The sequence below is a fragment of the Trichoderma citrinoviride genome (genome assembly GCF_003025115.1).
Source record: "Trichoderma citrinoviride strain TUCIM 6016 unplaced genomic scaffold BBK36scaffold_10, whole genome shotgun sequence".
In the NCBI taxonomy this organism is placed as follows: domain Eukaryota; kingdom Fungi; phylum Ascomycota; class Sordariomycetes; order Hypocreales; family Hypocreaceae; genus Trichoderma; species Trichoderma citrinoviride.
The window spans coordinates 950,825-978,822 of NW_020194718.1; the positions used below are offsets into that span (position 1 = coordinate 950,825).

The window sequence follows — 27,998 nt, forward strand, 5'->3', positions numbered from 1 at the left end:
CAATCCCTGGAGACAGAGACACTTGCCTCAGTCACAAACTCTTCTCGCGACCTGCTGATGGGCTATGGGTCGCCTCTTTGCTGGTACGGAATCCTCGAAGAGAACAATGCCCATTATCTGGTGTGGTCAGCTCACCATTCCATCTATGATGGCTGGGTGATGCGCATCCTGCTGACTACCCTATACACCGCGTATCACGGCGCGGAAATTACACCTTTGCAGCCGTATTCTGGCTTCATTAGGTACAATCTGGAGCTGGACAATGCTGCTTCAGCCAACTTCTGGCGGGAGGAGTTATCTGGCTCCAAGAGGGCTGCTTTCCCAGCCCGACAACCCCCGGCCAGTTCATCATCGTCAACGCAGATGTTCAAGTCCACCATTAGCGTTGGACAACCCAAGCAGAGCAATATCACAAAGGCCTCCATCCTGAGGGCTGCTTGGGCGATTGTGCTTGCGAGATACTGTGATACCGACGATGTGAGCTTTGGAACAACTGTGTCGGGTCGTAACGCCCCTGTGGCTGGCCTCGAGACCATGCCCGGTCCGATGATTGCGACTGTTCCCGTTCGCGTTCACCTGGATCGCGCTTCCACCAAGTCGCAGTTCCTTGTAAAGGTCCAAAACCAGGCCCACGAGATGGTTCCTTTCGAACAGTTTGGTCTTCAAAACATCTCGAAGTTGAGCCAAGATGCTAGGGATACTTGCGATTTCTCGAGCTTGCTCGTTATCCAGCCCCCTGCGACCACCATTTCAGAGGACGACTCCAAGACCAATATCTTGGTCTATGGTGATGCGGAACAGAGCCACACTGATGATGCCATGCAGAACTACTTCAACTATCCTCTCGTCATCATCATGAACACCTTTGAGGATCACATCCTGCAGCGGTTCTTTTACAACCCAGCCGTTCTGGACGAGGCTCGAGTATCCGCGCTATCGCAGCACCTTGGCCATGTTGTTGAGCAGCTCTCGGCATCAGCTGATGACGCTCTCGACAACATTGACCTCGTCAGCGACTGGGACGCCCAACACGCTGTTGAATCAAGTCGACTGAAGCCTTCAACCGAGTCCTGCACGCACTGGCTTATCCAAGAGCGCATTGAGAAGCAGCCCAACGATCCCGCCATTGCTTCTTGGGATGGCGATCTCACGTATGAGGAACTGGGCGCACTTGCATCTCGTCTGGCGTGGAAGCTCCAAAGCCTCGGTGTTGGACCTGAATCCCTCGTTCCACTGTGCTTCCCCAAGTCTACTTGGGCAGTCGTCGCAATGGTCGCAATTGAGATGGCTGGTGGTGCTTTTGTTCCCCTTGATCCTAAAGCGCCTGTTGCCCGTCTTCGTGGTATCATTGAAGATACCAAGTCGACTTTCGCAGTCGCCAGCCCGTCATGCCAGGCTACTCTTTCTGAGATCGGCATCGAGGTGTTGGCCGTCGACGAGGCTCTACTGCTTGAGCTGTCCGACCCCGTGGAAGACATTCAGTCAAAGGCTCGGCCAAAGAACGCAAGTGTAGTGCTATTCACTTCCGGATCGACTGGAAAGCCCAAGGGAATGGTCATCCAGCATAACAGCTTATGCTCATCTGGAAATGCGTACGGCGAGGACCTAAACATCGGACCTGGAACGCGCGTCTTCCAATTCTCTGCCTACACATTCGACGTTGGTGTACTTGACTGTCTCGTTTCTCTCATGCGTGGTGCCACGATTTGCATTCCTTCAGACCATGCTCGTATGAACGATCTGGCTGGGGCAATGACTACACACAAGGCCAACTGGGTGTTCCTTACACCAACGGTTGCGGATCTTCTCTCGCCGGCAGACGTTCCTTATCTCAAGGTTCTCTGCTTAGGTGGTGAAGCCATCAGCAAGAAATGTGCGGACCGCTGGGTTAATTATACTGAGCTCCATGGCCTTTATGGTCCTGCCGAGGCTTCTATCTGTGCTTGGAACCCTCTTGTGGGCAGGTCTGGGCGGTCGACTAACCTTGGAAGGCCGATATCCTCAGCCTTCTGGGTGGTCGAGCCCAATAACCACAAGCGACTTGTCCCTGTTGGTTGCATTGGTGAGCTCTTGATTGAAGGACCAATGCTTGCTCGAGGGTACCTTAACGTCAGCGCTGACGTTGCTTCCAACTGGATGGAGAACGTCGACTGGCTCCCTGGAAGCGACAAGAAGAGAGTCTACAGGACGGGCGATTTGGTCCGTCGCAACGCTGATGGAACGTTTGAATTCATGGGCCGCAAGGACACTCAAGTCAAGCTCCATGGTCAACGTGTTGAGCTTGGCGAAATCGAAGCGCGCATCCATGAATTCCTCCCAAGCAACATGGCTGCTATCGTCGCTGTTGTCAAGGATGAAAACGACCATGACAGCTTGCTTGCTTTCCTGTGGTACACTGAAGGGGATGTTGCCTCTCGATCTGCCGCCCATCTTATGGAGGTTGTCACGGATGAGGCACGTGTGATGATTTCACACGTTGACTCTTCACTCGAAATGGTGCTGCCTTCATACATGATTCCCTCGTGTTATCTGGTATTTGAGGGCAAGCCTGAACAGACCGTCAACGGCAAAGTCAACCGCAAAGCCCTGCTTTCTCACGCCCAGAACCTGTCGACGCAGGATCGTCTGCGATTCGCACCTGTTGTTGGCAAGAGTGAGCCACCGAGCACCCCTATGGAGTTCAAGCTTAGGGACCTTTGGGCACAGGTGTTACAGATTGATGCCGAGTCGATTGGAAAGAATGACAGCTTCCTGCGCATTGGAGGTGACTCTATCAGCGCGATCCAACTCGTCTCTTTGGCCCAGCAGAATAACATTGGCCTTACGGTGGCTACCATCTTCAACGATCCTCGCTTAGCTCACATGGCTGAGGCTGCAAATGTTGACGAGATTATGCCCGAGTATGAGACGAAGCCATTCAGTATCATCCCGGCTTCCGCCATGGATGAGGTTCTCGCTGAAGTGCGCTCTCAATGTGACGATCTATCCGAGACCGCCGTCATTGAGGATGCTTATCCTTGCACTCGACTACAAGAAGGGTTGATGATTCTGGCGGTTAAGCAACCTGGGTCATACGTGGCCAAGCATGTATACCGTCTTTCTGACAACATCGACGTCGAGCGATTCAAGAATGCCTGGGATCAGACCGTCGAAGCCTGTGCAGCTTTGAGGACGCGTTTTGTCCTTGTTGATGGCTCAGCCTATCAAGCCGTCATCAAAGACTCGGTGAAGTGGCAGACAGCATCCGACATTCGTTCATTCGCCATGTCTCCGGAGAATTCTCACATGGACTATGGCACCCCCCTCTGTCGATACGCGCTTATTGAGGAGAACGGGGAGAAGTACTTTGCTTGGAACATCCATCACACGATCTTTGACGGTTGGACTCTACCGCTTATCATGGGCACCCTCCATGCTTTCTACAGTGGCACTGATGCCCCCTCACTTCTCCCATATGCTGGCTTCGTCAAGTATGTGATGGAAATGGACTTTGCGGCTGCCAGTGAGTATTGGACTCAACAGCTTCAAGGCGCCAAGAAGGCAACTTTCCCCCCTGGCGCTGAGGCTGTCAAGACGAAGAAATCGGAGATGTCGACTCGGGTCATGCACAACACGGTTCAATTCCCACGGTCGACTAACACGTCGATTACGAAAGCCTCTGTCCTTCGAGCTGCCTGGGCCATTGTGCTTGCACGGTATAATGATTCTGACGATGTTTGCTTCGGAACTACAGTTTCTGGCCGTCATGCCCCTGTGCCTGGAATCGAGAGAATGCCCGGCCTTGTGGTCGCAACTGTCCCGGTTCGCGTCAAGCTGGATCAGAAGCAGCCTCTGGAGAGCTTCCTGGAAGGTATCCAGTCGCAAGCCTCTGAGATGGTCGCTTTTGAGCAATTCGGCATTCAGAATATATCCAAGTTGAACGCTCAGGCTAAGGAAGCTTGCGATTTCACCAGCTTGTTGGTCGTACAACCGACCCAGCACATCACTTCCACAGGAAGCGCCAATGAAGAAGCCCTTCTTACTGCTGCTTCAACGGACGTTGGTGCTGATGAAATGTTGGACAACTACTTCAACTATCCATTGGTTTTACAGTGCCACTTGCTTGATGACCACGTCGAGCTTGTCCTCGTCTATGACAGCGATGTCATTGCTGAGCATCAACTCATTGGCTTGTCCCACCAGTTCGAGCATGTGGTTTCCCAGCTTCTCAGCCAAGACGGCTCTCTATCTGCTGTTTCAGTAGCAAGTGAATGGGACCTTGAATTTGCAAGGGCATCTAACCACGATGAGCCTGCTGTTGTTGATGACTGCATTCACAACATGATTGAGCAACGAGCCCTGATGAGCCCCGACGCCGAAGCTGTCAGTGCTTGGGATGCCCGCTTTACGTATGCCGAGTTGGACCGGTCTGCCAATATACTGGCAAACTATCTGATCCAGTCAATGGGCGTTCAAGTCGGCGACTTGGTTCACGTTGTCTTCGAGAAATCGGCTTGGTATGTTGTCTCGATCTTGGCCATCAACAAAGCTGGCGCGGCGTGGATTCCGCTTGACCCGTCACACCCTGCCGAACGCCATCAGCAAGTTGTTGGGCAAACTCAGTCCAGACTGGCCCTCACATCGTCCGCAAATGCTGCCAAGTGTGCCGACCTTGTATCCAACGTTCTGGAGGTGACGAGAGAGCTTCTCGATAACCTGGAAACGCAAGGCAACGACACAAGGCCGGTTACCAGCGTCACTCCTCAAGATGTGGCCTACATCCTGTTTACGTCCGGATCCACCGGTGTTCCTAAGGGCGTTGTCATGGAGCACGGAGCTCTCTGTAGTAGTCAGACATCCATCAGCAAGCGACTTGGCTATGCTCCTGGTGTGCGGATGCTTCAATTTGCCTCGTTCGTCTTTGACGCATGTATTGGCGAGATAATTGCACCGCTGATTTCAGGCGCCTGTGTCTGCATTCCGTCATGGGAGACGCAGATGAACTCGCTGACGAGCTACATTCGCGAGAAGAACGTTACTTGGGCAATGCTCACACCGTCGTTTGCCCGTACCATGGATCCCAGCGAGGTACCTTGCTTGGAGCTCCTGATTCTTATCGGCGAGGCTGTCAGCCGCGACGTGTTCGAGCTGTGGTTCGGCAAGCTGCGTCTACTTAATGGTTGGGGTCCTACGGAAACGTGTGTCTTTGGTGCTCTGCATGAATGGCAGTCCATCGAAGAATCTCAGATGACCATCGGTCAGCCAGTCGGCGGGTACTGCTGGATTGTCGACCCTGAAGATCCGCAGAAGTTAGCCCCTACAGGCACCTTTGGTGAGGTTGTTATCCAAGGACCCAACCTGCTTCGCGAATATCTCGCCGATGAGGCCAAGACGGCTTCATCAACTGTTACTGTCCTTCCTGAATGGGCTCCTAACAGGCATTCGCGCCATTGGAACCGCTTCTATAAGACGGGCGATCTGGCGATGTACAACCCGGATGGAACCATTCAGTACTACAGCCGCAAGGACACACAGGTTAAGATCCGAGGTTTGAGGGTGGAATTGGGAGAAGTTGAACACCACGTACGTCAGAATCTTGATGCCGTCCAACAGGTTGCTGTGGATGTGTTCAAGACTGATGCCGGTGTTAATCTCGTCTCGTTCGTGTGCTTTAACAACGATACCCTCCCAGCCAGCATGACTGGCGACATCACCAGCACGGATATCATCCTGCCCTTGACGGAGGACCTCAAGGAGAGTATCAACAGCCTCCTGGGTCGCCTTAATGTCCTCTTGCCTGGGTACATGATTCCCACGCTGTTCATCCCCTTTGAGGCCATGCCGCTTGTCACTTCTGGCAAGCTTGATAGGAAGCTTTTGCTGAAGCTTACTGCTTCGCTTGAGAAAGAGCAGCTTGAAGCATATGCGCTTACTGGCGGTGATAAGAGGGAGCCCGAGACTGAGATGGAGTACCGCCTGAGAGAACTGTGGGCTACTCTACTGAATATGCCTGCTTCCTCGATCGGTCGCGATGACAGTTTCCTGCGAATTGGCGGTGATTCTATCGCTGCTATCCGTCTCGTTGCCAAAGCTCGTGAGAGCGGCATATCTCTCAGTGTTAACGACATCTTCAGCGACCCTCGCCTCCTTGCTATCGCGGCCAAAGCTACCAGCTTGGCGGGCGAAGACATTGAGGAGGCTGTTCCAATTGAGCCATTCACTCTTATTGATGAGGCTCACCATTCCATGGTCCTCAGCAACTCCTCTGGTCTGCATTTGTCAGCCGATATGGAAATCGAAGATGCCTTCCCTTGTTCGAAGCTCCAGGAAGGTCTGATGGCCTTGGCTGTGAAGCAACCTGGCTCGTACATTGCCAAGTACCATTACCGCTTGCCATCCCACGTTGACGTAGCCCGGTTCAAACGGGCCTGGGAAAAGACCGTTGAGATGTGTGCCAACATGCGTACTCGCATCATCAGCGTTGGCGGTATGACAATCCAGACGGTCATTAAAAACGACGTCGCCTGGGAGGACACTACCGGTATGACTCTTATGTCATATGTACATGCCACCCAGCAGACAGAGATGGGTTACGGCTCTCGTCTCTGCCGTTACGCCTTGATCGAAGAGGACGGCCAGGATGTCCAGTTCGTGTGGAGCATTCACCACGCCGTTTTCGACGGTTGGACGACGCCCATCATCTTGAGCGCTTTACACAGCGCCTATAGAGGCCTGGAGATGCCCAAGATTGAAAACTACGCCAGGTTCATCAAGTACACGATGGACATTGACTACCAGGATGCCAGCGAATATTGGATGAGGGAGCTTCACGATGTGAAGAAGGCCACTTTCCCCTCATCTGTCTCCATTGATGCCTCTGACAAGGGCGATGTAACGAAATTCATGGAGACCAGGATCGACCTGCCCCAGAACGGCGTCGGTGTCACTAAAGCCACTATCCTTCGTGCCGCTTGGGCTGTGGTTCTGGCCCGCTACTGCGATACCGATGATGTCTGCTTCGGAACGACAATTTCAGGAAGACAAGCCCCTGTTGCCGGGCTGATGGAGATGCCTGGTCCAGTCATCGCGACTGTGCCAATCCGGGTTCGTCTGGATCGACAAAAGACCGTTGACGACTTCCTTCAAGGTGTGCAAGACCAAGCTACCGAGATGGTTGCCTACGAGCAATTCGGTCTTCAGAGCATCGGCAAGCTGAGTCCCGACGCAAGGGACGCGTGTGACTTTTCGTCACTTCTGGTTATCCAACCTTTGCAGTCTCTTATTTACAATAACGACGACGAACAGACTCTACTGGCTGCTTCTGAGGCTGCTGCTGACACCAAGGAAGAGGTGATGCAGAATTACTTCTCATATCCATTGGTCATACAAGCCCACTTACATGACGATCACATCAGCCTGGTGTTGATTTACAATTCCTTGGCGCTTCCAGAAGCCCAGCTGTTTGCTCTGTCTCAGCAATTCAAGCACGTCGTCGAGCAGCTCGTGATGGAACCTCAGCTCAGCCTTGGATCGCTCTCCGTCGCTTCTGACTGGGACGTTGCACAGTCTCTCAAGTTCAACTCTGAAATCCCAGAGATTGTCGATTCTTGTGTTCATCAGCTAATTGAGAGGCAAGCTGAAATCCGCCCTAACGCAATGGCAATCAAGGCATGGGACGCCGAGTTGACGTATCGCGATTTCAACCGTGCTGCGAACCGCCTTGCCAACCATCTAATGGCTTCATACGACATAAAGCCGGATGAGCTGGTCCACGTCTGCTTCGAGAAGTCCGCTTGGTTCTTTGTGTCTATCCTGGCCATCAACAAGGCGGGTGCTGCTTGGGTGCCCCTCGACCCCTCTCACCCAGAACAGCGACTTCGACAAGTTGTGTCTCAAACGCGTGCCAGGCTAGCACTTACTTCGTCGACGAACCGTGATCTGGTTGCCAGCTTAGTTGAGTCTGTTGTTACTGTAGACTCCGAGCTTGATGCGGAACTGTCCAAGGTTGAGGAATACAGCCAGACGGGCCCGGTGACAAGTGTGTCTTCAGACAATGCTGTCTACGTTCTATTCACATCCGGGTCGACTGGTACACCCAAAGGCCTTGTTATGCAGCACGGCTCGGTGGCTACCTCTCAAACGGCTATTGTCAAGCGGCTAGGCCTAACCCCTGACGTACGCATGTTACAATTCGCAGCCTTTGTGTTCGACCTTTCGATTGGAGAGATCATCGCACCGCTTATTACAGGTGCCTGTTTGTGCATCCCGTCAGACCATACGAGGATGAATGGCCTTACCCAGTATATCAGGGATACAGGCATCAATTGGGCGTTCCTTACACCCTCATTCATCCGGACAATCAACCCTGCTGAAGTTCCCGGCCTGGATCTTGTCTTGTTAGCTGGCGAGGCTGTCCCTCGGGACGTCTTGACCACCTGGTTTGGCAAGGTCCGTTTGATCAATGGTTGGGGGCCTGCCGAGACGTGTGTTTTCTCAACGCTCCATGAGTGGCAGTCAGTCAACGAGTCGCCCCTTACGGTTGGTAAGCCTGTCGGTGGTTTCTGCTGGGTCGTTGATCCGGAAGATCCTCATCGCCTAGCCCCGACTGGAACGCTCGGAGAGGTTGTCATACAGGGTCCGACATTGTTACGGGAGTATCTCTCTGATCCTCAACGAACACAGGCCTCTACAGTGTACGACCTTCCCAAGTGGGCACCTCGCCCTGACTCCAGACACTGGAATAAGTTCTACAAGTCCGGCGATCTGTGTTATTACAACCAAGATGGCACGATCGAATTCTCGACTCGTAAAGACACGCAAATCAAGATCCGTGGCTTACGTGTGGAGCTTGGAGAAGTCCAACACCATATCCAACAGGCACTACCTTCAGCCAGGCAAGTTGCCGTCGACGTGTACAAGGGCGAAAACGGTACCAACCTCGTCGCCTATCTGTGCTTCAGCGAGGACACCCGGACGGTTGGCATCAGCAGCGGCGCATCTGACGGTCCATTCTTGCCGCTCGGCGAAGATCTGCAATTGACGCTGGCAGCCGTTGTTGGCCAGCTCAGCATTTCTTTGCCTCGGTATATGATTCCGACCATGTTCATCCCCTGCAGCTACATGCCCTTCATCACCTCGACAAAGCTTGACCGCAATGAGCTGAAGAAGCTCACAAGCTCATTGGACAAGGCCCAAATAGCCCAGTACTCACTTCTGGGCGGCAAGAAACGCTCGCCGGAAACGCCAATGGAGGTTTTTTTGCAAAAGCTGTGGTCTGACCTACTTGGTGTCCCGGTCGAATCCATCGGTCGAGATGATAGCTTCCTGGGCCTTGGTGGTGATTCCATTACTGCCATCCACATGGTAAGCGCTGCTAGGGATTCCGGTGTCTCGCTTGCAGTCAAGGAAATCTTTGACGATCCGCGATTGTCGGCCGTTGCAAGCAAGGCTCGTGAGATCGGACAAGACGAGCAGACTTCATCCGTCGATGCTACTCCCTTCTATTTAGTTGATGATTCCATCCGCCAGCTGGCCATTGGAGATGAAGTTCGACGCGTCTGCAGCTTGACAAACAGCGAAGAAGTCGAAGATGCTTATCCGGTAACGATGTTCCAGGAGGGCCTCATGGCTCTTTCAGTGAAGCAGCCGGGCTCCTACATTGCCAAATATGCATATAAGCTGTCTGAGCACGTCGATGTTGCTCGCTTCAAGGCCGCTTGGGAGACCACTGTTTCATTGTGCCCGACTATGCGCACTCGTCTCGTTCTTCTCAACGGTAAATGCACGCAGGTAGTCATCAAGGGAGAGACCGGTTGGCAGTCTCAGGAACACACGGACGTTCATGTTGCCATTCAGGCCGCTCAAACGGCCGAGATGACATATGGCTCTCACCTTTCTCAGTCTATCCTGGCCCATGATGCAAACGGGGACAATTACTTCCTCTGGACAGTTCATCACGCGGTTCATGATGGATGGACGGTTCGTCTTATTATGTCCACCTTGCAGAATGCCTACAACAACCTTGAGTTACCTCCTCTGAAGCCGTACTCCGGTTTCATCCAGTATCTGGGAGCTATCAAGCCTGATGAGACCATCAACTACTGGACTCAGCAGCTGCAAGGTGCAAGCAAGGCGTCTTATCCCCCATCGAAGCCGACATCAGCGTCCGAGTCAGTTACTCGACTCATCACCAAGACAATCGCAGCTCCCGCCTCGGCCAACGCTGCCATCACAAAGGCCACAATTATGCGGGCGACTTGGGCCATTCTGCTGGCCCGCTACTGCGATACTGACGATGTCACCTTCGGTACGTCGATTTCCGGCCGACAGGCTGCAGTAGCTGGTCTGATGGATATGCCCGGCCCTGTGGTCGCGACTGTTCCCGTGCGTGTTCGTCTGGATCGAACCCAGCCGATTAGCAAGTACCTCCAGGCTATCCAGAGTCAGGCTCACGAGATGGTGCCATACGAGCAGTATGGTTTGACCAACATTGGAAAGATCAGCCCCGACTTTAGGGATACCTGTGACTTTACGAGCTTGCTGGTTGTTCAGCCTCGAACGCACTTGGATGCTCGAACCAGCGGCACGACTACTGACTCCGACGCTTCATCGGCTGCTCTGCTTGCGCCTGCAAATATCGAAGGCAGTTCTACTGAAGAATTGATGCAAGGATACTTTTCGTACCCTCTTGTTATCCAAGGACACCTCATGAGTGATTCCATCGGGCTGGTCATCACCTATGATGCTTCTGTGCTCTCTGAGGCATCCATGGAAGCCATGTGCCATCAGTTCGATCATATCGCTTCGCAGCTATTCGCCGACGAGGGACGTACACTGGGCGACTTGACCGTTGCTTCTGACTGGGATCTTCAACGAGCCAAGGACTTTAACCCTGAAGTCCCGGTAATCATGGATACTTGCATCCATCACCTCATTGAAGCTCAAGCCAGAGAAACTCCTGACTTACCAGCGGTCTGGGCCTGGGATGGGCAATTAACTTATCGCCAGCTGAACGAAGCGGCCAATCGGTTAGCCCACTATCTCATCAGCGACCACAATGTCCAGGTTGAAGATCTCGTCCACGTCTGCTTCGAAAAGTCGGTTTGGCACTGGGTCTCCGTGCTTGCTATCAACAAGGCTGGAGCCGTGTGGGTTCCTCTAGATCCATCGCACCCTGAGCAGCGCCTTCGCCAGGTTGCCTCCCAGACTCGATCTACGCTGGCTCTGGCATCGGATACGACAAGACACCTTGTCTCTGATATCATCGAGCGAGTGGTCGAAGTTTCTCCTACATTGTTCGAGCAGATTGATGTCCGACTTGGCGAGAAGGAGCCCCAGGTCTCGGTCTCAGCCAGCAACGCTGCGTATGTGCTCTTCACCTCTGGATCCACGGGTACGCCCAAGGGTCTGGTGATGACACACGGTGCCTTCACAACGAGTCAGACGGCCATCAAGAAGAGGCTTGGGCCTAATACAAACACCAGGGCCCTCCAGTTTGCTTCGTACGTCTTTGACATGTCCGTCGGCGAAGGCTTCGTACAGCTTATTTCTGGCGCCTGCATTTTCATTCCGTCCGAGCACACCAGGATGAACGGCCTGAAGGAATTCATTGCCGAGCACAAGATCAACTCCCTGTGGCTGACGCCCTCCTTCATCCGGACCCTCAGTCCAGAGCAAGTGCCTACGGTTGACTTCGTGTTCTTGGCTGGTGAAGCTATTCCACGCGACGTGTTCACCACTTGGTGCACCAAGGTCCGCTTATGGAACGGTTGGGGACCTGCTGAGACTTGCGTCGTCAGCTCCTTGCACCAATTTACCAGCCTAGATGAGTCGCCGTTAACGATCGGTCGTCCTATTGGAGGGTTCTGCTGGATTGTAGACCCTACGGACCATTCAAGGCTTGCGCCTATCGGCACTGTTGGCGAAGTTGTCATCCAAAGCCCAACGATCTTGAGGGAGTACCTTGCCGATGTCGAACGCACCAAGGCCTCCACGGTGTATGAGCTACCTGCCTGGGCCCCGAACCGAGACCAGGCTCCTTGGTCACGATTCTTCAAGTCCGGTGATCTGGCTTCATACAACCCCGACGGTACCCTCGAATTCGCTAGCAGAAAGGATACCCAAGTCAAGATCCGCGGTCTACGTGTTGAGCTCGGAGAAATCGAGCATCACGTCCGTAGCAGCCTCACAGACGCTCGCCAAGTTGCTGTCGACGTTTTCAGGACCGATGCCGGCACAAGACTTATTGCGTACTTCTGTTTCTCTGATGAAACGCGCACTGCCGGCAATTCTCAGTCAGATGACGAAGGCATCTTCTTGCCTGTGACAGAAGAGCTTCAGAGACAGCTCACCAGCATGGTCAGCCAGCTGAATGTCACGCTGCCTCACTACATGGTCCCGTCGCTCTTCATTCCATGCCGCTACATGCCCTTCATCACGTCTACCAAGCTTGATAGAAACCTGTTGAAGAAGCTTGTTTCCGAGCTCAGCCAAGAAGACCATGCTGTGTATTCCTTGAGCAACGGCGTCAAGCGTATGCCTGACACTGAAATGGAGGCTCGTATGCAGGAGCTTTGGTCTGTCGTGTTGCACATGCCCAAGGAAGAGATTGGCTGTGATGAAAGCTTTCTGCAGATTGGTGGTGATTCCATTACCGCTATCCAGCTCGTTACCAATGCTCGTGAGGCTGGTCTGTCGATTGCAGTCAAGGATATCTTTGACGACCCTCGCCTTTCGAAGCTTGCCCTGGTAGCTGAAGCCAACTCTGACCACAGCAATGCGTCCTCGATAGTTGAACCCTTCAGCCTGCTTGGAGAGTCTCTTACCAAGGATCTTGTCACGAAGGCTGCCAAGGAGCAATGCAATCTCTCTGGGAATGATCTGCTTGACGATGCCTATCCTTGCACAAAGCTACAGGAAGGTCTCATGGCCCTCGCAATCAAGCAACCCGGATCATACATTGCCAAGTATGTGTATCAACTTCCCGACTACGTCGATGTTTCCCGATTCCGCACTGCCTGGGAGCGTACCGTCCAAAGCTGTGCCAACCTCCGCACACGCATGATTCTCGTCGACGGCATCACTATCCAAGTTCTGCTAAAGGATGATATTGCCTGGGATGATACTGCCAACGCTTCGCTCGAGAGTTATGCTCGCTCAACGCTCCATATGGAAATGGGCTATGCCCAGCGCCTGTGCCGCTATGCCCTCATTGAGGAAGAGACTGGTAATTACTTTGCCTTTAGCATCCACCACACAGTCTTTGATGGCTGGTCACTCCCATTGGTGATGGGTACCTTGTCTGCGGCTTATTACGATCTTGAGCTTCCTTCTCTACAGTCATATGCAGCTTTCGTCAAGTACACGATGGAACTCGATCACAGCGCCGCCTCCGGCTATTGGGAGAAGCAACTCAAGGGTGCCAAGCGCACAAGCTTCCCGGCACCTAGCGATAAAGCAGGATCTTCTCAAACGCGCGTTGTGAACAAGACTATTGATTTCCCGAAGTCAAAGACCTCCATCACAAAGGCCTCTATTCTACGCGCTGCTTGGGCCATTGTCTTGGCCCGCTACTCTGACAGCGATGATGTCTGCTTCGGCACAACCGTCTCTGGTCGTCATGCCAATGTGGCCGGTCTCGAGGCCATGCCTGGTCTGGTGGTCGCCACTGTTCCTGTTCGTATTCGCCTCGACAAGCAAAAGCCTCTGTCTGGCTTCCTTCAGGATGTTCAGACACAGGCCAACGACATGGTTGATTACGAGCAATTTGGCATCCAAAACATCTCCAGACTTGGCTCCGATGCAAAGGACGCTTGCGACTTTACCTCTCTTTTGGCTATCCAACCTGTCCAGCATATGAGCGCAGACAGCAGCAACCCTGCTGATCATGGTGCCATTGTCGTTCCTGCGGCTTCTCCTAATGTCAAGGCTGAAGACATGCTGCAGAACTACTTCTCTTACCCATTGGTTATCCAGTGCCACCTCTTCGATAACCACGTCAACTTGGTTCTTGTCTACGATACCGATGTCCTCGAAGAGACACAGCTGAATGCACTCATGCACCAATTTGATCATGTTGTCCAACAGCTACTTGCCCAGAGCGATGAGCCATTGGGTGATGTCAGTATCTCAGGACCTTGGGATCTCCAACAAGCTCTGCAGCTGAACAGCAGGGAACCCGAGTTGATTCACACTTGTCTTCATGATATCTTCTCCCAGCATGCTTCGAATTCCCCACACCACGAGGCCATTTACTCAACCGAAGGCAGCCTTACCTACGGTGAACTTGATCACCTTACCGATATCCTCGCCACATATTTGAGCTCGTTAGGCGCAGGCCCCGAAACAGTGGTGCCCTTCTGCTTCGAGAAATCGATGTGGGCGGTGGTTGCGATCTTGTCAATTCTCAAGGCCGGCGCTGCATTTGTGCCCCTTGACCCTTCGCATCCAACCAGCCGTCGCGAGGCATTGGTCAAGGAAGTCAGTGCTCGCGTGCTCGTGGCTTCTTCCAACGCCATCACTTCATGCGAAGGAATGGCTGAGCACGTTGTTGAGCTGTCACCCAGTGTTATGGCTAGGCTGGCTGCCTCTGTAACCCCTAAGATCTTGCCAAAGGTTGGACCAAGGAACACGGCATATGTCCTGTTCACCTCTGGATCGACAGGCAAGCCCAAGGGTGTTGTTATGCAGCACGGCTCTTTCAGTTCGACTACTATCGGATATGGCAAGGTGTATAGCCTGTCGCCGTTGTCGAGAGTCTTCCAATTCTCCAACTATATCTTTGATGGTAGCTTGGGCGAAATCTTTGGCCCATTGGCCTTTGGTGGAACGATTTGCATACCCAGTGAAGATGAACGCCTGGGGAGTGCCCCTGGTTTCATGAACATGGCAAAGGTCAACACAGCCATGTTAACCCCATCCTTTGTGCGGACCTTTACGCCCGACCAGGTGCCGCATCTCAAGACTCTTGTTCTCGGCGGCGAAGCTGCTTCCAAGAGCACCTTGGAGATGTGGGTTAACCGTGTCACTCTGTACAACGGATACGGACCAGCTGAAGCTTGTAACTACGCGACTACACACGTTTTCAAGTCGAGTTCAGAGTCTCCTCGGATTATTGGATCCGGATTCAATGGTGCCTGCTGGGTTGTTGAACCTGATAACCACAGCAAGCTTGCGCCTATGGGTTGCACAGGCGAGCTGGTTCTCCAAGGCCACGCTTTGGCTCGTGGCTATCTCAATGACAAGGCTAAGACGGAGCAGTCGTTTGTTGGCGAAATTGGTTCTCTTCCGCTTTCTCTCCTGCATGAGCCTAAGCGATTCTACCTTACCGGAGACTTGGTCCGCTACAACTCTGCGGGTGAGCTTGAATACCTGGGACGAAAGGACTCCCAAGTCAAACTGCGTGGTCAGCGTCTGGAACTGGGTGAGATCGAATACAACATCACCCAGTCACTCAAGAGCGTGCGAGACGTTGCCGTTGATGTCATTCACAAAGACACCGGTGACTTGCTGGTCGCGTTCATCTCGTTCTCTGATAACGCAAGGGCCCAGTGGGATTCGGATAGTCTGCTTCTCAACCTCCTTGCGTCTGATGAGTCCATGAGATCCCTGCTCGATAGTCTGAGAGAGAGCCTGAAAGCCTCTCTGCCTGGCTACATGGTCCCAAGCATTATCCTCCCGCTTCGCTGCATGCCTTTCATTACGTCCATGAAGCTTGACAAGAAGCAACTTCTTTCTCTTGCCCACAGTCTCTCTATCGAAGACATCGCTGCTTACTCGGCATCCAAGAGAGAAAAGGTCGAGCCTACGTCTGAGCTTGAATTCAAGCTCCGTGATCTGTGGGCACAAGTGCTTAAGCTCGAGACCGGCGAAATAGGGCGTAACGATGCCTTCCTAGAGATTGGCGGTGACTCGATCTCAGCTATCCATCTCGTGACTGCTGCACAGCAAGCCGGAATCAGCATTACTGTCGCAAGTATTTTTGCCGATTCCCGACTTTCATCTCTAGCAGCTTCGGCCAAGGTCGGATATGTCGCGAAGAGCTTCGATGTGAAGCCGTTTAGCATGCTACCCGGCATTAGCATTGAAGAACTCACCACGATGGCCCAAGCGAAATGCAATCTGCCGAACTACTTTGCTCTGGAGGATGCCTACCCTTGCACAAGCCTTCAGGAGGGTTTGATGGCGATTGCAATCATGCAACCTGGATCCTACATCGCCAAGCACGTCTATCAGTTGCCCCCTCATGTCGATGTTGCTCGCTTCAAGACCTCTTGGGAACGCACTGTCGAGGCTTGCGGCAACCTGCGTACTCGCATCATTCTTGTCGACAACAGGCACGTTCAAGTCGTTGTCAAGGATGACATTTCCTGGGACGCTAGCCTGGGTCACGACCTTGAGTCTTACATCCGCGCTTCCCAGACCCTCGAGATGAAGTATGGATCACGTCTCTGCCGATATGCGCTCATCCAAGACGAGGAGACCGGCGACAACTTCTTCTCCCTCAGCGTGCACCACACAATATTCGATGGTTGGAGCTTGCCTCTTATCCTCGGCACGCTGAATGCTTTCTACCGCGATACTGAGGTTCCAGCTCTGCAGCCTTACTCTGGCTTTGTCAAGTACACCCTTGACCTCGATGAGACGGCTGCTGTCAACTATTGGACCAAGCAGCTCTCTGGAGCTAAGAAGGCTGCATTCCCAGTCACCACAGATGTCATCGGCCCCGATTCTGTCAAGCCCGCATCTCAGTTCCTGAACAAGGTCATTGAGTTCCCTCGCTCGACAAAGTCATCCATCACCAAGGCGACTATCCTTCGGACCGCATGGGCCATTGTTCTGGCTCGATACTCCGACTCGGAAGACATCTGCTTTGGCACAACCGTGTCTGGCCGCCATGCTTCCGTCCCTGGCCTTGAGGCTACCACAGGTTTGGTCGTTGCGACTGTGCCTGTCCGTGTCCGCCTTGAGGCACAGCAATCGGTCGCCAAACTCCTCCATGACGTGCAGGTTCAAGCCTCAGAAATGGTTGAGTATGAACAATTCGGCCTCCAGAACATTTCCAAGATGGGCGCGGAATACAAGGACGCTGTTGACTTCAGCAGCTTGTTGGCTGTTCAGCCTATACAGCACATTGGATCGACTGGCGACAGCTCGGAGGAAGCCCTCCTAGTCTCTGCCGATTCTGAACTCCTTCGCGCCGAAGAGATGCTGCAGAATTACTTCAACTACCCCCTGGTTGTTCAGTGTCACGTATACGATGACATGGTCAATTTGATGTTCATCTACGACCCCAGCGTCTTGTCTGAGCACCAACTCCAGGCCATCTCACAGCAGTACGATCACGTCGTGCAGCAGCTGCTGACGCAGGGTGAAGAATCACTCAGCAGCGTATCACTTGCAGGCTCTTGGGACCTTGAGCAAGTCCTCGGCTGGAATGCCAATGCTCCGGAACTTATCGAGGCCTGTGTCCACGATCTGATTTCCGACAATGCCCAGCGCGATCCGGACCACGAAGCAATCTTTTCGTCGGAGGGTAGCATGACTTATGCTGCTCTTGACCGGTTAACCGACGTGTTAGCTAGCCATCTGTGCCAGCTGGGCGTCGGTCCCGAGACAATTGTTCCCTTCTGCTTCGAAAAATCCATGTGGGCTGTCATTGCGATTGTTGGCATCCTCAAGGCGGGAGGCGTCTTTGTTCCCCTGGACCCCTCGCATCCGGTCAACCGCCGTGAAGCCCTCGTCAAGGAAGTTGGCGCCCAGATCATCATTGCATCCGAGTCAGCCGCCGCCTCGTGCGCTGGCATGGCTCCTCGCATTGTCGAGCTTTCGTCCGACTTCATGGCTCGTCTCTCTGCTCCAAACCAGACCCTCGTCGACCCCAAGCGTCCCAGCCCATCCAATGCAGCTTACGTGCTCTTCACTTCTGGGTCAACCGGCAAACCAAAGGGTGTGGTTATGGAACACTCTGCTCTGACAACAAGCACGATCGGCTACGGCCGCGTCTACGAGCTCAGCCCTGCATCCCGCGTGTTCCAGTTCTCCAACTACATCTTTGACGGCAGCTTGGGTGAGATCCTCGCAACGCTGACCTTTGGCGGTACCGTCTGTATCCCAGACGAAGTTGAACGTCTGCAGGATGCTCCAGGCTTCGTACGCAAGGCTCGAATCAACACCGCCATGTTAACGCCTTCGTTTGTCCGCACATTTACGCCTGACCAGGTCCCCGGTCTCAAGACGTTGGTCCTCGGTGGCGAGCCTGCCGGTAGGGACATTCTCGATGCTTGGTGCGATCGCGTGAAGCTCATCAATGGATACGGACCTGCCGAGGCCTGCAACTACGCGACATGGCACCCATTCGCCTCCAGTCAAGACTCACCTCGTGTCATCGGAAAGGCGTTTAACAGTTCTTGCTGGGTTGTCGAGCCTAACAACCACCATGTACTCACTCCAGTCGGATGTGTTGGTGAACTCGCCATTCAGGGCCATGTCCTTGCCCGTGGATACATCAACGATTCAGAGAGAACCAGGAGCTCCTTTGTTACCGAGATCGCTTCCCTGTCGTCGGCCATCGCTGGCCCTCAGCGCTTCTACTTGACTGGTGATTTGGTGAGATACTGCAGCGACGGCTCCCTCGAATACCTCGGCCGCAAGGATACCCAAGTCAAGCTCCGTGGCCAACGTATCGAGCTCGGCGAAGTCGAATACCATGTCCAGCGCGCTCTTCCGGACATTGAGCATGCAGCTGTGGATATCATCACACGAGAATCAGGACAAGCCCTCGTTGCCTTTGTGTCGTTTGCAGGCACTTACGATGACGAGGAGACTACCAGCTTCTCTGATAACCTCATCCAGCCAAGTGACAGTCTTCGTTCTGCCATTGTCACCCTTCTCGACAACCTCAAGGCCGTGCTCCCTGCTTTCATGATGCCTAGCCTGGTCTTGCCCATCCGAAACATGCCATTCATCACATCAATGAAGCTCGATAGGAAGCAGCTTCGGACTCTCGCAAGCTCTCTGTCTCTTGAGGAGCTCGCCACTTTTGCTCCCAGCAAAGCAGACAAGATTGAGCCGACAACCGATATGGAATTCAAGCTGCGCGACCTCTGGTCCCAGATCCTTGGAATCCCGGCGGAAGAGATTGGCAAGAACGACAGCTTCCTGCAAATTGGAGGTGATTCCATCTCAGCCATTCACTTTGTTACCCTGGCTCAAGAACATGGTATCTCACTCACTGTGGCTACCATCTTTGCCGATCCGAGACTGGCTTCAGTTGCTGCATCGGCCCATCTCGGCGATGTTAGCGATGCCTACGAGGCTGAGCCCTTCAGCATGATCCAGCCTTCTGAGAGCGACGCCATTACTCGCGAGATTGGACAGCAGTGCGACCTTTCTGCTGGCCAGTCGATTGAGGATGCTTACCCAACAACCAAGTTGCAGGAAGGTCTCATGGCCTTGTCCGTCAAGCAGCCAGGCTCTTACACGGCCCGTTATGTGTACCAAATTCCTGATCACGTCGACGCTGAGCGATTCAAGGCTGCTTGGGACAAGACAGTTGAAGTCTGCCACAACCTTCGAACATCGATTGTTCTTGTTGGCTACACCACCTTCCAAGCCGTCATCAAGGACACTTCAAAGTCACTGTGGGAGCCTACCACAGGTGTTTCCCTGCAGTCCTACATGAGGAACGCAATTGAATCCTTCAACATGGGCTATGGCTCTCGCCTCTGCCGTTATGCTCTGATTGAAGAGGGCGGCAGCACTTATTTCGCGTGGCATATTCACCATTCGGTGTATGACGGCTGGACTCACCCGCTCATCATGGGCACGCTCTACGCCGCTTACTTCGGCACTGAAATGCCTCCTTTGCAGCCTTTTGCTCGCTTCGTCAAGTACACGACGAGCATCAACCAACACGATGCTGCAGAGTACTGGAGACGCCAACTTCACGATGCCACTCCGGCTTCATTCCCTGCTGTTGACCAGCAGTTGACTCCTTCAAAGAGCAAGGCCGATGTGACCCGGATATTGAGAAAGACTGTCGATTTCCCACGCCTGACAAACACATCGATCACCAAGGCCACCATCATGAGGGCAGCCTGGTCCATCGTCTTGGCCCAGTACTGCGGAGTTGACGACGTGTGCTTCGGTACTACACTCTCAGGCCGTCACGCGCCAGTTCCCGGATTAGATTCTATGCCTGGCCCTATGCTTGCCACTGTTCCTGTCCGAATCCGTCTGGATCAAGACCAGCCAACATCACGGTTCTTGCAAGACGTCCAGATTCAGGCTTCCGAGATGGTTGCCTATGAGCAATTTGGTCTCCAGAACATTGCAACGCTGAGTCCCGAGGCCAAACAAGCATGCGACTTTTCAAGCTTGCTGGTCATCCAGCCTGCCCAGCAGCAGGTTGCAGACGATAAAGCCATGGCTAGCACAGACATTATCCTATCGCCTGGCGACTCTGAGAACTCGGCTGAGCAATCAATGCAAAACTTTGCCAACTACCCCTTGGTTCTTCAAATTGCCATCATGGAGAGTCACATCGAGCTGCTGCTGATCTACGACACCAATGCTCTGACAGAATTTCATGCCACAGCCATCTCTGAGCAATTCGGCAACGTTGCCAGACAACTCGTTGCCCAAGATGAGACGTCAATTGGTGATGTAAAGGTAGCTGGCTCATGGGACCTGCAGAAGCAGCTCGAGTGGAACCACGAAATCTATGGCCCCTCGGATACCACTCTCCAGGAGCTCTTCTCGAAGCAAGCTGCTCGCAGACCTGAGCATCAGGCTCTGTACAGCAGTGAGGGAAGCATGACTTACAGCGAGCTTGATCAATTGACAACTCAGCTTGCAGTCTACCTCAGCGGCCTTGGTGTTCGACCCGAGACCATCGTGCCCTTCTGCTTCGAAAAGTCCATCTGGGCTATCGTTGCGATGATGGGCATCCTCAAAGCCGGTGGTGTTTTCATGCCTTTGGATCCGTCTTACCCAGCAAGCCGCCGCCAGGCTTTGATAGACGAAGTCAACGCCCAATTCATGATTGTGTCACCGACAACCGCCCCTGACTCTCAGGGCATGGTCCGCAACCTGATTGAGCTGTCGCCATCTCTAATTTCCCGCGTCTCTACGATCAGTATCGCCCAACAATCGTTGATCAAGTCGGGCCCCAACAATGCCGCCTATGTCCTGTTTACATCCGGTTCAACCGGTAAGCCAAAGGGCGTCATCATCGACCACAAGGCCATCTCCGCAGCGCTCCTCAGACAACGCGAGGCCTTTTCGTTCAACGACGACACAAGGACGTTACAATTCGCCAACTTCGTCTTCGACGCCTGTATCGCCGAAATCTTCACTTCGCTGGTGGTCGGTGCTACCGTCTGCGTGCCAACAGAGCATGAACGTGTTCACAACACTGCAGCTTTCATCCGTGAGGCTCGTGTAAACCACGCCTTCCTGACGCCGACCTTTATCAAGACTCTTTCTCCAGAGCAGATTCCCGACATGAAGACTGTCATCCTTATGGGTGAAGCACCCTCTCGAGGAATCATCGACACCTGGGCGGACGAGATTGACCTTCACAACGGTTATGGTCCGGCAGAAGGTTGCGTCGGTTCGACGAACAACACGTATTCGTCGTCAGTCAAGGTTTCAGTTACCAATGTCGGTCGCAGCTTTACCCACGGCCTCTGGATCGTCGACCCCGATGACCATAACCGCCTCATGCCTATCGGCTGTGTCGGTGAGTTGCTGCTGCAGGGTTCATCTCTGGCACGCGGCTACATCAACGACGAGGACAAGTCGAGACAGTCATTCATCGATGAAGTTGAGTGGCTGCCATCGAGTATCAACATTGGTGAACGCCGCTTCTACAAGACCGGTGACCTGGTCCGCTACACTCCCGATGGATCGATCGAGTATGTCAGCCGAAAGGACACGCAAGTCAAGATCCGCGGCCAGCGCATCGAGCTCGGCGAAATCGAATACCACGTCAAGCGCGCCAACGCTTCTATTGAACACGTCGTCGTCGATATTACTCGAACGGCCGGCCGCGAGTCTCTCCTCGCCTTTGTGTGCTTCAGCTCGCATCAAGAGACGGAGAGTGCTTCCAAGGAGGTTCGTCTCACGGACGTCACCAACGAACTGCGCGAGATGTTCTCCGACATTGCTACAACCGTCGCCTCTGCTCTGCCCAGCCACATGGTCCCTAAGTATCTCATCCCCGTCGACCACATGCCTCACAACGCTGCCGGCAAACTAGACCGAAAGATGCTTCTCGCATCCATTGCCAACCTCAGGCCGGACGAGCTCTCAAACTACCTCGCTGGCCAGCGTTTGCCCTTCCGCGACTGCTCTACCGATGTCGAATTCTGGCTCCGTGCCCAATGGGCCTCTACGCTTGACCTTCCCGCCGAGACTATCGGACTGGATGACAACTTCTATAGCCTCGGTGGTGATTCGATTCGCATTGTCACCATTTCCAAGGCTATCCTCAACCAGTATGGTGTTTCACTCGGAATGTCTCTGCTCAACTCGAAGCATACCACGATTGCAAACATGGCCAAACACATCGACGGCGAACACAGTGGACAAGATGCTGAAGCACTAGGACTCGTCGACATCAACAGCGAGATTTCTTCTCTCGCGCGCTCTGTTCTGGCTTCCAGTGATCTCGATATCGTTGCGAACCCCAAGACCCAGCTGCCTGAGCGGGCCATCGTCTTCCTCACCGGTGCCACCGGCTTCCTCGGTCAAGAGATCCTCAGGCAGCTCCTCTGCAACGACTCCATCGCCTCCACCATTGCCCTCGTCCGATGCAAGTCTGTCGACCACGGCATGGACCGTATCCGCGAGACTGCCAAGATTGCCGGCTGGTGGCGCGAGGAGTACACGAGCAAGATTGAGATCTGGCGCGGTGACTTGAGCAAGAAGCGCATGGGCCTGAGCAACTCTCAATGGGCTCGTCTGGCCGGCCTTTCAAATGACAACGTCGATGCCATCGTCCACAACGGTGCCATCGTCAACTGGAACGCCGACTACGACAAGATGCGTGCTGCCAACGTCGATTCTACGGTAGACATTCTCAAGGCTGCCGTCACCTCACCCGCCTCTCCCAAGTTCGTCTTCGTCTCTGGCGGTATCAAGTCTGATCCCACCACCGATCGCACGGCTCTGGGCCAGTACCTCAACAACTCCACTGGTTACATCCAGACCAAGTTCGTCTCCGAGGGCATCATCCAGGAGGTCATCAACACCCTCCCGGCCAACCAGAACCGCATTTCCACTCTCAAGCCTGGTCGCATCATCGGATCTCCCGAAACAGGCGTGGCCAACGTGGACGATGTGCTGTGGCGAATCGTTTCCACCGCCGCTTCTCTCGGCGTTTATCCTGCCGAGCCTGAAGAGCATTGGGTCTACATCTCCGACGTCGATACCGTGGCATCATCCGTGCTCAGCCAACTCTACACTACGGAGGGCATCGCTCCCTTCGTCAATGTCACGGGTGGCATGCCGGCAACAGTCTTCTGGGATCTCATCAACAAGGAGCTCGACGTTCCCTGCGAACCTTTGTCCTTGGACGAATGGACTCACCGTGCTTTGGAGTCGATGAACCAAGTCGGCGACAAGCATCCTCTGTGGCCGGTACAGCACTTCCTTGGCAACCTTGGCTCTCCTCGGTCTGCGCGAGACATTGAGGCTGAGGGCAGTGAGCATGAGCAGTGGCATATGGCTGTCAAGATGAGCATGCGCTATCTTGTCAAGGTTGGCTTCATCCAGACGTCTACTGATGGCTTTGCTAAGCCTCGTCGGGCGGACACTTTCCAGCGTCATGGTTGAGAATCTTTGAGTCTGGATTTGAGGGGATTCGGTGTTTCTTAACCTTTTTTTTTTTTTTTCATTATATTTCTCGCATGTATTTCTTTTCTCGTCTCTTTGTATAGTTTCATTCATTTCCTTTCCTCACATCTGAGTTTCAACACTCTGTTATTTCTATTTCACTACTTCGTATATAGTCGACTGAATCCTGGGTTCTCAACAACCCATAGTCTGTTAGATTAGACTTATTCAATTTTTGCTGTTCAACTACCTATTGTGCTATCAATATGTGTGAATATGTGTGACCCCATGATTGTATATAGAATTGACCACTAGGATATGCAGTCCTTGCAAGTTCCCCCATATCAATCTGACGATTCCAGTATGCCCTCTTCAACAACCACTACCTTGACCTTCATTCCCCAGGGATCCTCCTTTCCAATCCAATGATTCTTTTTCCCGACTTTTTGGATCCGCTTGACATTGTCCTCCAGCGCATGCTTCAACTTTGCGGGATCGTGCTTCTTCTTCTGCACCGACAAGGTCAAAACCAAGCCCTCCTTATTCTTCTTCTTGCCCAACGTCCACGACCATTCGGAGGAAAACACAACCCTGGGCTTGGCGGTGTCGATCTCTCCGGATGGATACAGTCGTGTGATCAGGTACCCGACTCTGCCTAGATACGTAGTCCACCACACCTCCTCCGGCGTTATGAGGGAGCGCAGAGCCTCCCGAAATTCCATCTCTCGCGGTGGTAGTTCGCCTCGGTATCGCGATTCGAGCATCAGCGCGAGCCGGGCGCGGTCCTGGTGGGACACTCCATGCGTAGAAGACATCATCCCCACGCTCGTTGAATAGAGCGCAGCTGTCGATGCCGTCTCCTTGGACATGAACATGTGAACATACAGTGTATTAGCGAACGAATTGATAACGTGTTCTCCGAATTCATCCGGAAACCTCCTCGTCTGGTGCTTCGACGGGTTTGGAATGGCCCTCTTGATCATCTCCTGTATGGTACGATAGGATGTCGGCGCGAGATTCTGCGTTGCCACTTCCAACGGCGATAGCTGTCTGATCTCGGGCGGCAGAGTGCGGAAGAGGTATCCTTCTCGCACGCCGCCCTGGCAAAAGTGAGCCTCCCTGATGCCGTGGGGAATGGCCTTGGCCAGGACGTTGACCAAGAAGGCCACTGCTGGAACTTGTGAGCGACGGCGGTCCGAGACTCGGAAGACGTCCTTTGCTGCCTTTGCAATCTCCTTGACGGTGTCTGTATCTTCGAATTGGTCTCGTCCGACGGTATATCCGTTGATGATGGAGATTGGATAATGCTTGCCGCGGGACTGGTTGAGATACAGCAGCAGATAGCCCCAGCCGCGGAATCCGCCACCTGACAGATAGATGCGGAAGCCTCCCTCCCGCTCGGCCTTTTCAATCATGCTGTCCGGGATTTGCAAGTGGTTGTACGCGGACCGGAACTTCTCAATCATCTCCTGACGAAGTTGTGCGACGGCCGCTTCCCCCTCATCCTTCTTCTTCCCTTTTCGCAGCTCACGAAGTTGCCTCGACAAAGCCGCCGCTCCGTATGGAAAGCTGAAGCTGCCCATGGGACTGATTCTGACGTACCCTCCTTGGCTGATCATCCAGGTAATCTGCGTACTGCCGCCTCCCAGGTCCATCACAAGGCCAGATATAGTATCAAACCCGCTCGCGATGCCCAATGCTCCGACTTGGCCCTCGACCTCGCTGGCCAATACCTCAACGGAGAGGCCCGTCTGTTTCTTGATAATTTCCAGGAATTTGGCTGAATTGATGGCCTTGCGTGTTGCCTCTGTTGCGACAACATGGATATTCTTCCTCTGGACCTTCATATCATCACACACGATGAGAAAGCCGTTGAAGACTGTCACAATGCGATCGATAACATGATCCGGGATGGGAATTTGTTCCCCAGTTTCGGGATCAAACTGCGCGTCGTAGAGCGATATGCCGGACCGGTAAGCCAACACCGTCGGCAGGATACGCGCCCTATCATCAGACAGGTCCGTGATGGAGAAGCGAATCCCATTGCTGGTTGCGCATCAACTTGGTTAGCAATAAGGGAACCCAGAAGCGGTTGGTTGTGCTTGTTAGATTAGAATGGCTCGCCTTCCCATATCCACGATGCCGACCAGCTTGTCCCGATGGCCCTCCCAAGGCGGATGAGGCCCATCTCCTTCTCTGCAGGCCTTTGCAGCCATAGCTGGCGTCATTATAAGCTCTTCATCTCCTTCTTCTCGATCTTCCTCGGGATCGGAAATGATGCCGAGATCTTCAAAGTCCGAGAGGTCCATAGTGGTCCTTGGGTTCTGCTATGGTTCTTGGATGAAGCCGGGCGGTGCATCCGCTCTACGCGTTCCGCCTTATGGAGGAGCGCGACCTCTTATAAAACAGCTGAGAAATTGCAACTTTATTTCTATGGAGTTTCCAGTGGTCTCAAGCCTTCGTGACGTCATATTAAGCGGTGAGATGTCTGAATCTCTTGATTCCATGGCCTGCGTCGTGATATCATAATGATCTTGGAAGCCCTGTCGAAAACTATCCACGCGATTTGGTTCGTGCAGATATTTCCGACTTGATAACAACCCGCGTTTGCCGACGCGATGCAATCTGTCGTTTTACTGCAACTTCAATTGAATATCGAGACCTGTCATATGATGAAGCTCTCGGAGATGAAAACGCTGACAGCCCCCGGAGATTGTTATTACCAGCTGCGGGGAGACGATTCTCTAAACACGCCGCATCCAGCCTCGCTGAGAGCTTCAACCAATAGCACGTTGGACGAATCATAAGAGTCGAGACCAGCATACTGTGGAAACTGCAGTTGTCTCGTGATATCAAAATGTGAAAGAACCCAATGAAACTCAATTCTCACACCACTTTAATACTTTGTTCTATCCCCAGTTATCGCGTTCAGTTGCGATATTGTGCTTCATGATGCTTTTGGTGATATACAAAACCATGCAATGAGGCACTGCTACCCTGTTTTCTAACCCAGTAATGAACGGCAACTTCTCTTTTCTACCACAGATCTTCAACTAAACCAACCAACACTTCATCAGGATGTAGAAGAGTTTTCTTCTCACTTACCGGCTCCGGTTCATACCGACGTGAACTGTGGGAGGTAATAAGATATCACACCCGCAACTACACAAGTCTACTACTGGATTTTAACCCTCTGGGAATAACATATGGCACCGACAACAACATATTTTCCGGAACCTATTTTCTGGATCAAGTTTTCTCGCTATTCTCCGGCTCTGAAAGCTAAATTTTCGAAAGATCCGGCGATTGTTAGCCGTGTTGGGCCCTATGGCAGGCGGATGTCTACATGCAATCCTCCATAATGCATCTCTGTTGTTCGTACGCAGTACCTTGTGATAGCTCATTGGTAAGTCACAGCAACTGCTCTCTTTTATAGTTACAGTGATCCAAGATTGATATGGCACAACGTTGTGAGATAGTGCCTCCTGGTCGGAAGCATTTCGTCTCAGTGAATTGATATTCCACACTACCTTCGCACCGACGCCATCTCCTCTCATGATAGTGATCTCTACATCCCTCGTCGTTCCTTCTGAAGTTTCCAAAATTCATTGTTCAGTTGGCCCAACCTGTGAAGGCGGACTGATTAGAATGCCGCACTCTGTCTGATTGGCCCTTCTGTTTCTCTCTATTGTATACCAGCACTATCAATGGAGGTCTCATTGACAACCTACTTGTGGAAGCTACATCACATGAACTAATTGACAAGTCTAACAGGAGTCCAGTCTGGCTAGATACCTTATTGTTGAGGCCTTTCTCCTCATTCCCACCCTTGGAATGGCTTCGCTATCAGCCTACTTTCTCATGCGCACCATGAGCTCAGGCAGAATCCGACTTTCCCAGTAGCCGAGTAGTGAACTTCGTCCTTTCGCCTCGGCTACGGATGGACCGGCTCGAATCAAAGCCATTGCAGCTCGTATCACAACTATATGACAGCGGCTCTCAAATAGGCAATCGGGTGCAGCATGAATATGGCCTTCTGTCACGCCGGCCTTAATCCTCTTCTGCTGAGTCGCTCAGTCTAGCCATTCCATAACTTTACATCTCCCAAATCCGGAGACGGTATTGATCTTCTCGGCGACGTTACTATTGAACTATGTCAAAACGGTAAAAGAGATCATTCC

The 27,998-nt window shown here is 53.0% G+C and overlaps 2 protein-coding genes across 2 annotated transcripts in view; one reads left to right on the forward strand and one right to left on the reverse strand.

Moving 5' to 3' along the window:
* Nucleotides 1-23,817, forward strand: part of BBK36DRAFT_1122832 (amino acid adenylation) — a gene marked incomplete at both ends in the record, with an annotated part of 69,480 nt that extends 45,663 nt beyond the window's left edge. Inside the window, 2 exons of the mRNA XM_024890982.1 lie at nt 1-15,636; nt 18,883-23,817. The exon at nt 1-15,636 is cut by the window's left edge and continues 34,903 nt beyond it. Of these exons, the coding sequence (XP_024748081.1) occupies nt 1-15,636; nt 18,883-23,817 (20,571 nt within the window). The remainder of the gene's footprint in view (nt 15,637-18,882) is intronic.
* Nucleotides 23,818-24,161: 344 nt separating this feature from the next.
* On the reverse strand, nt 24,162-26,126 carry BBK36DRAFT_1177360 (Ppx-GppA-domain-containing protein; the record flags this gene model as incomplete). The annotated part of the gene is made up of 2 exons (XM_024896060.1): nt 24,162-25,760; nt 25,956-26,126. The coding sequence occupies 2 exons, from the start codon at nt 26,124-26,126 to the stop codon at nt 24,162-24,164; spliced, it is 1,770 nt and encodes a 589-aa protein (XP_024748082.1).
* Between the last annotated feature and the right edge of the window lie 1,872 nt (nt 26,127-27,998).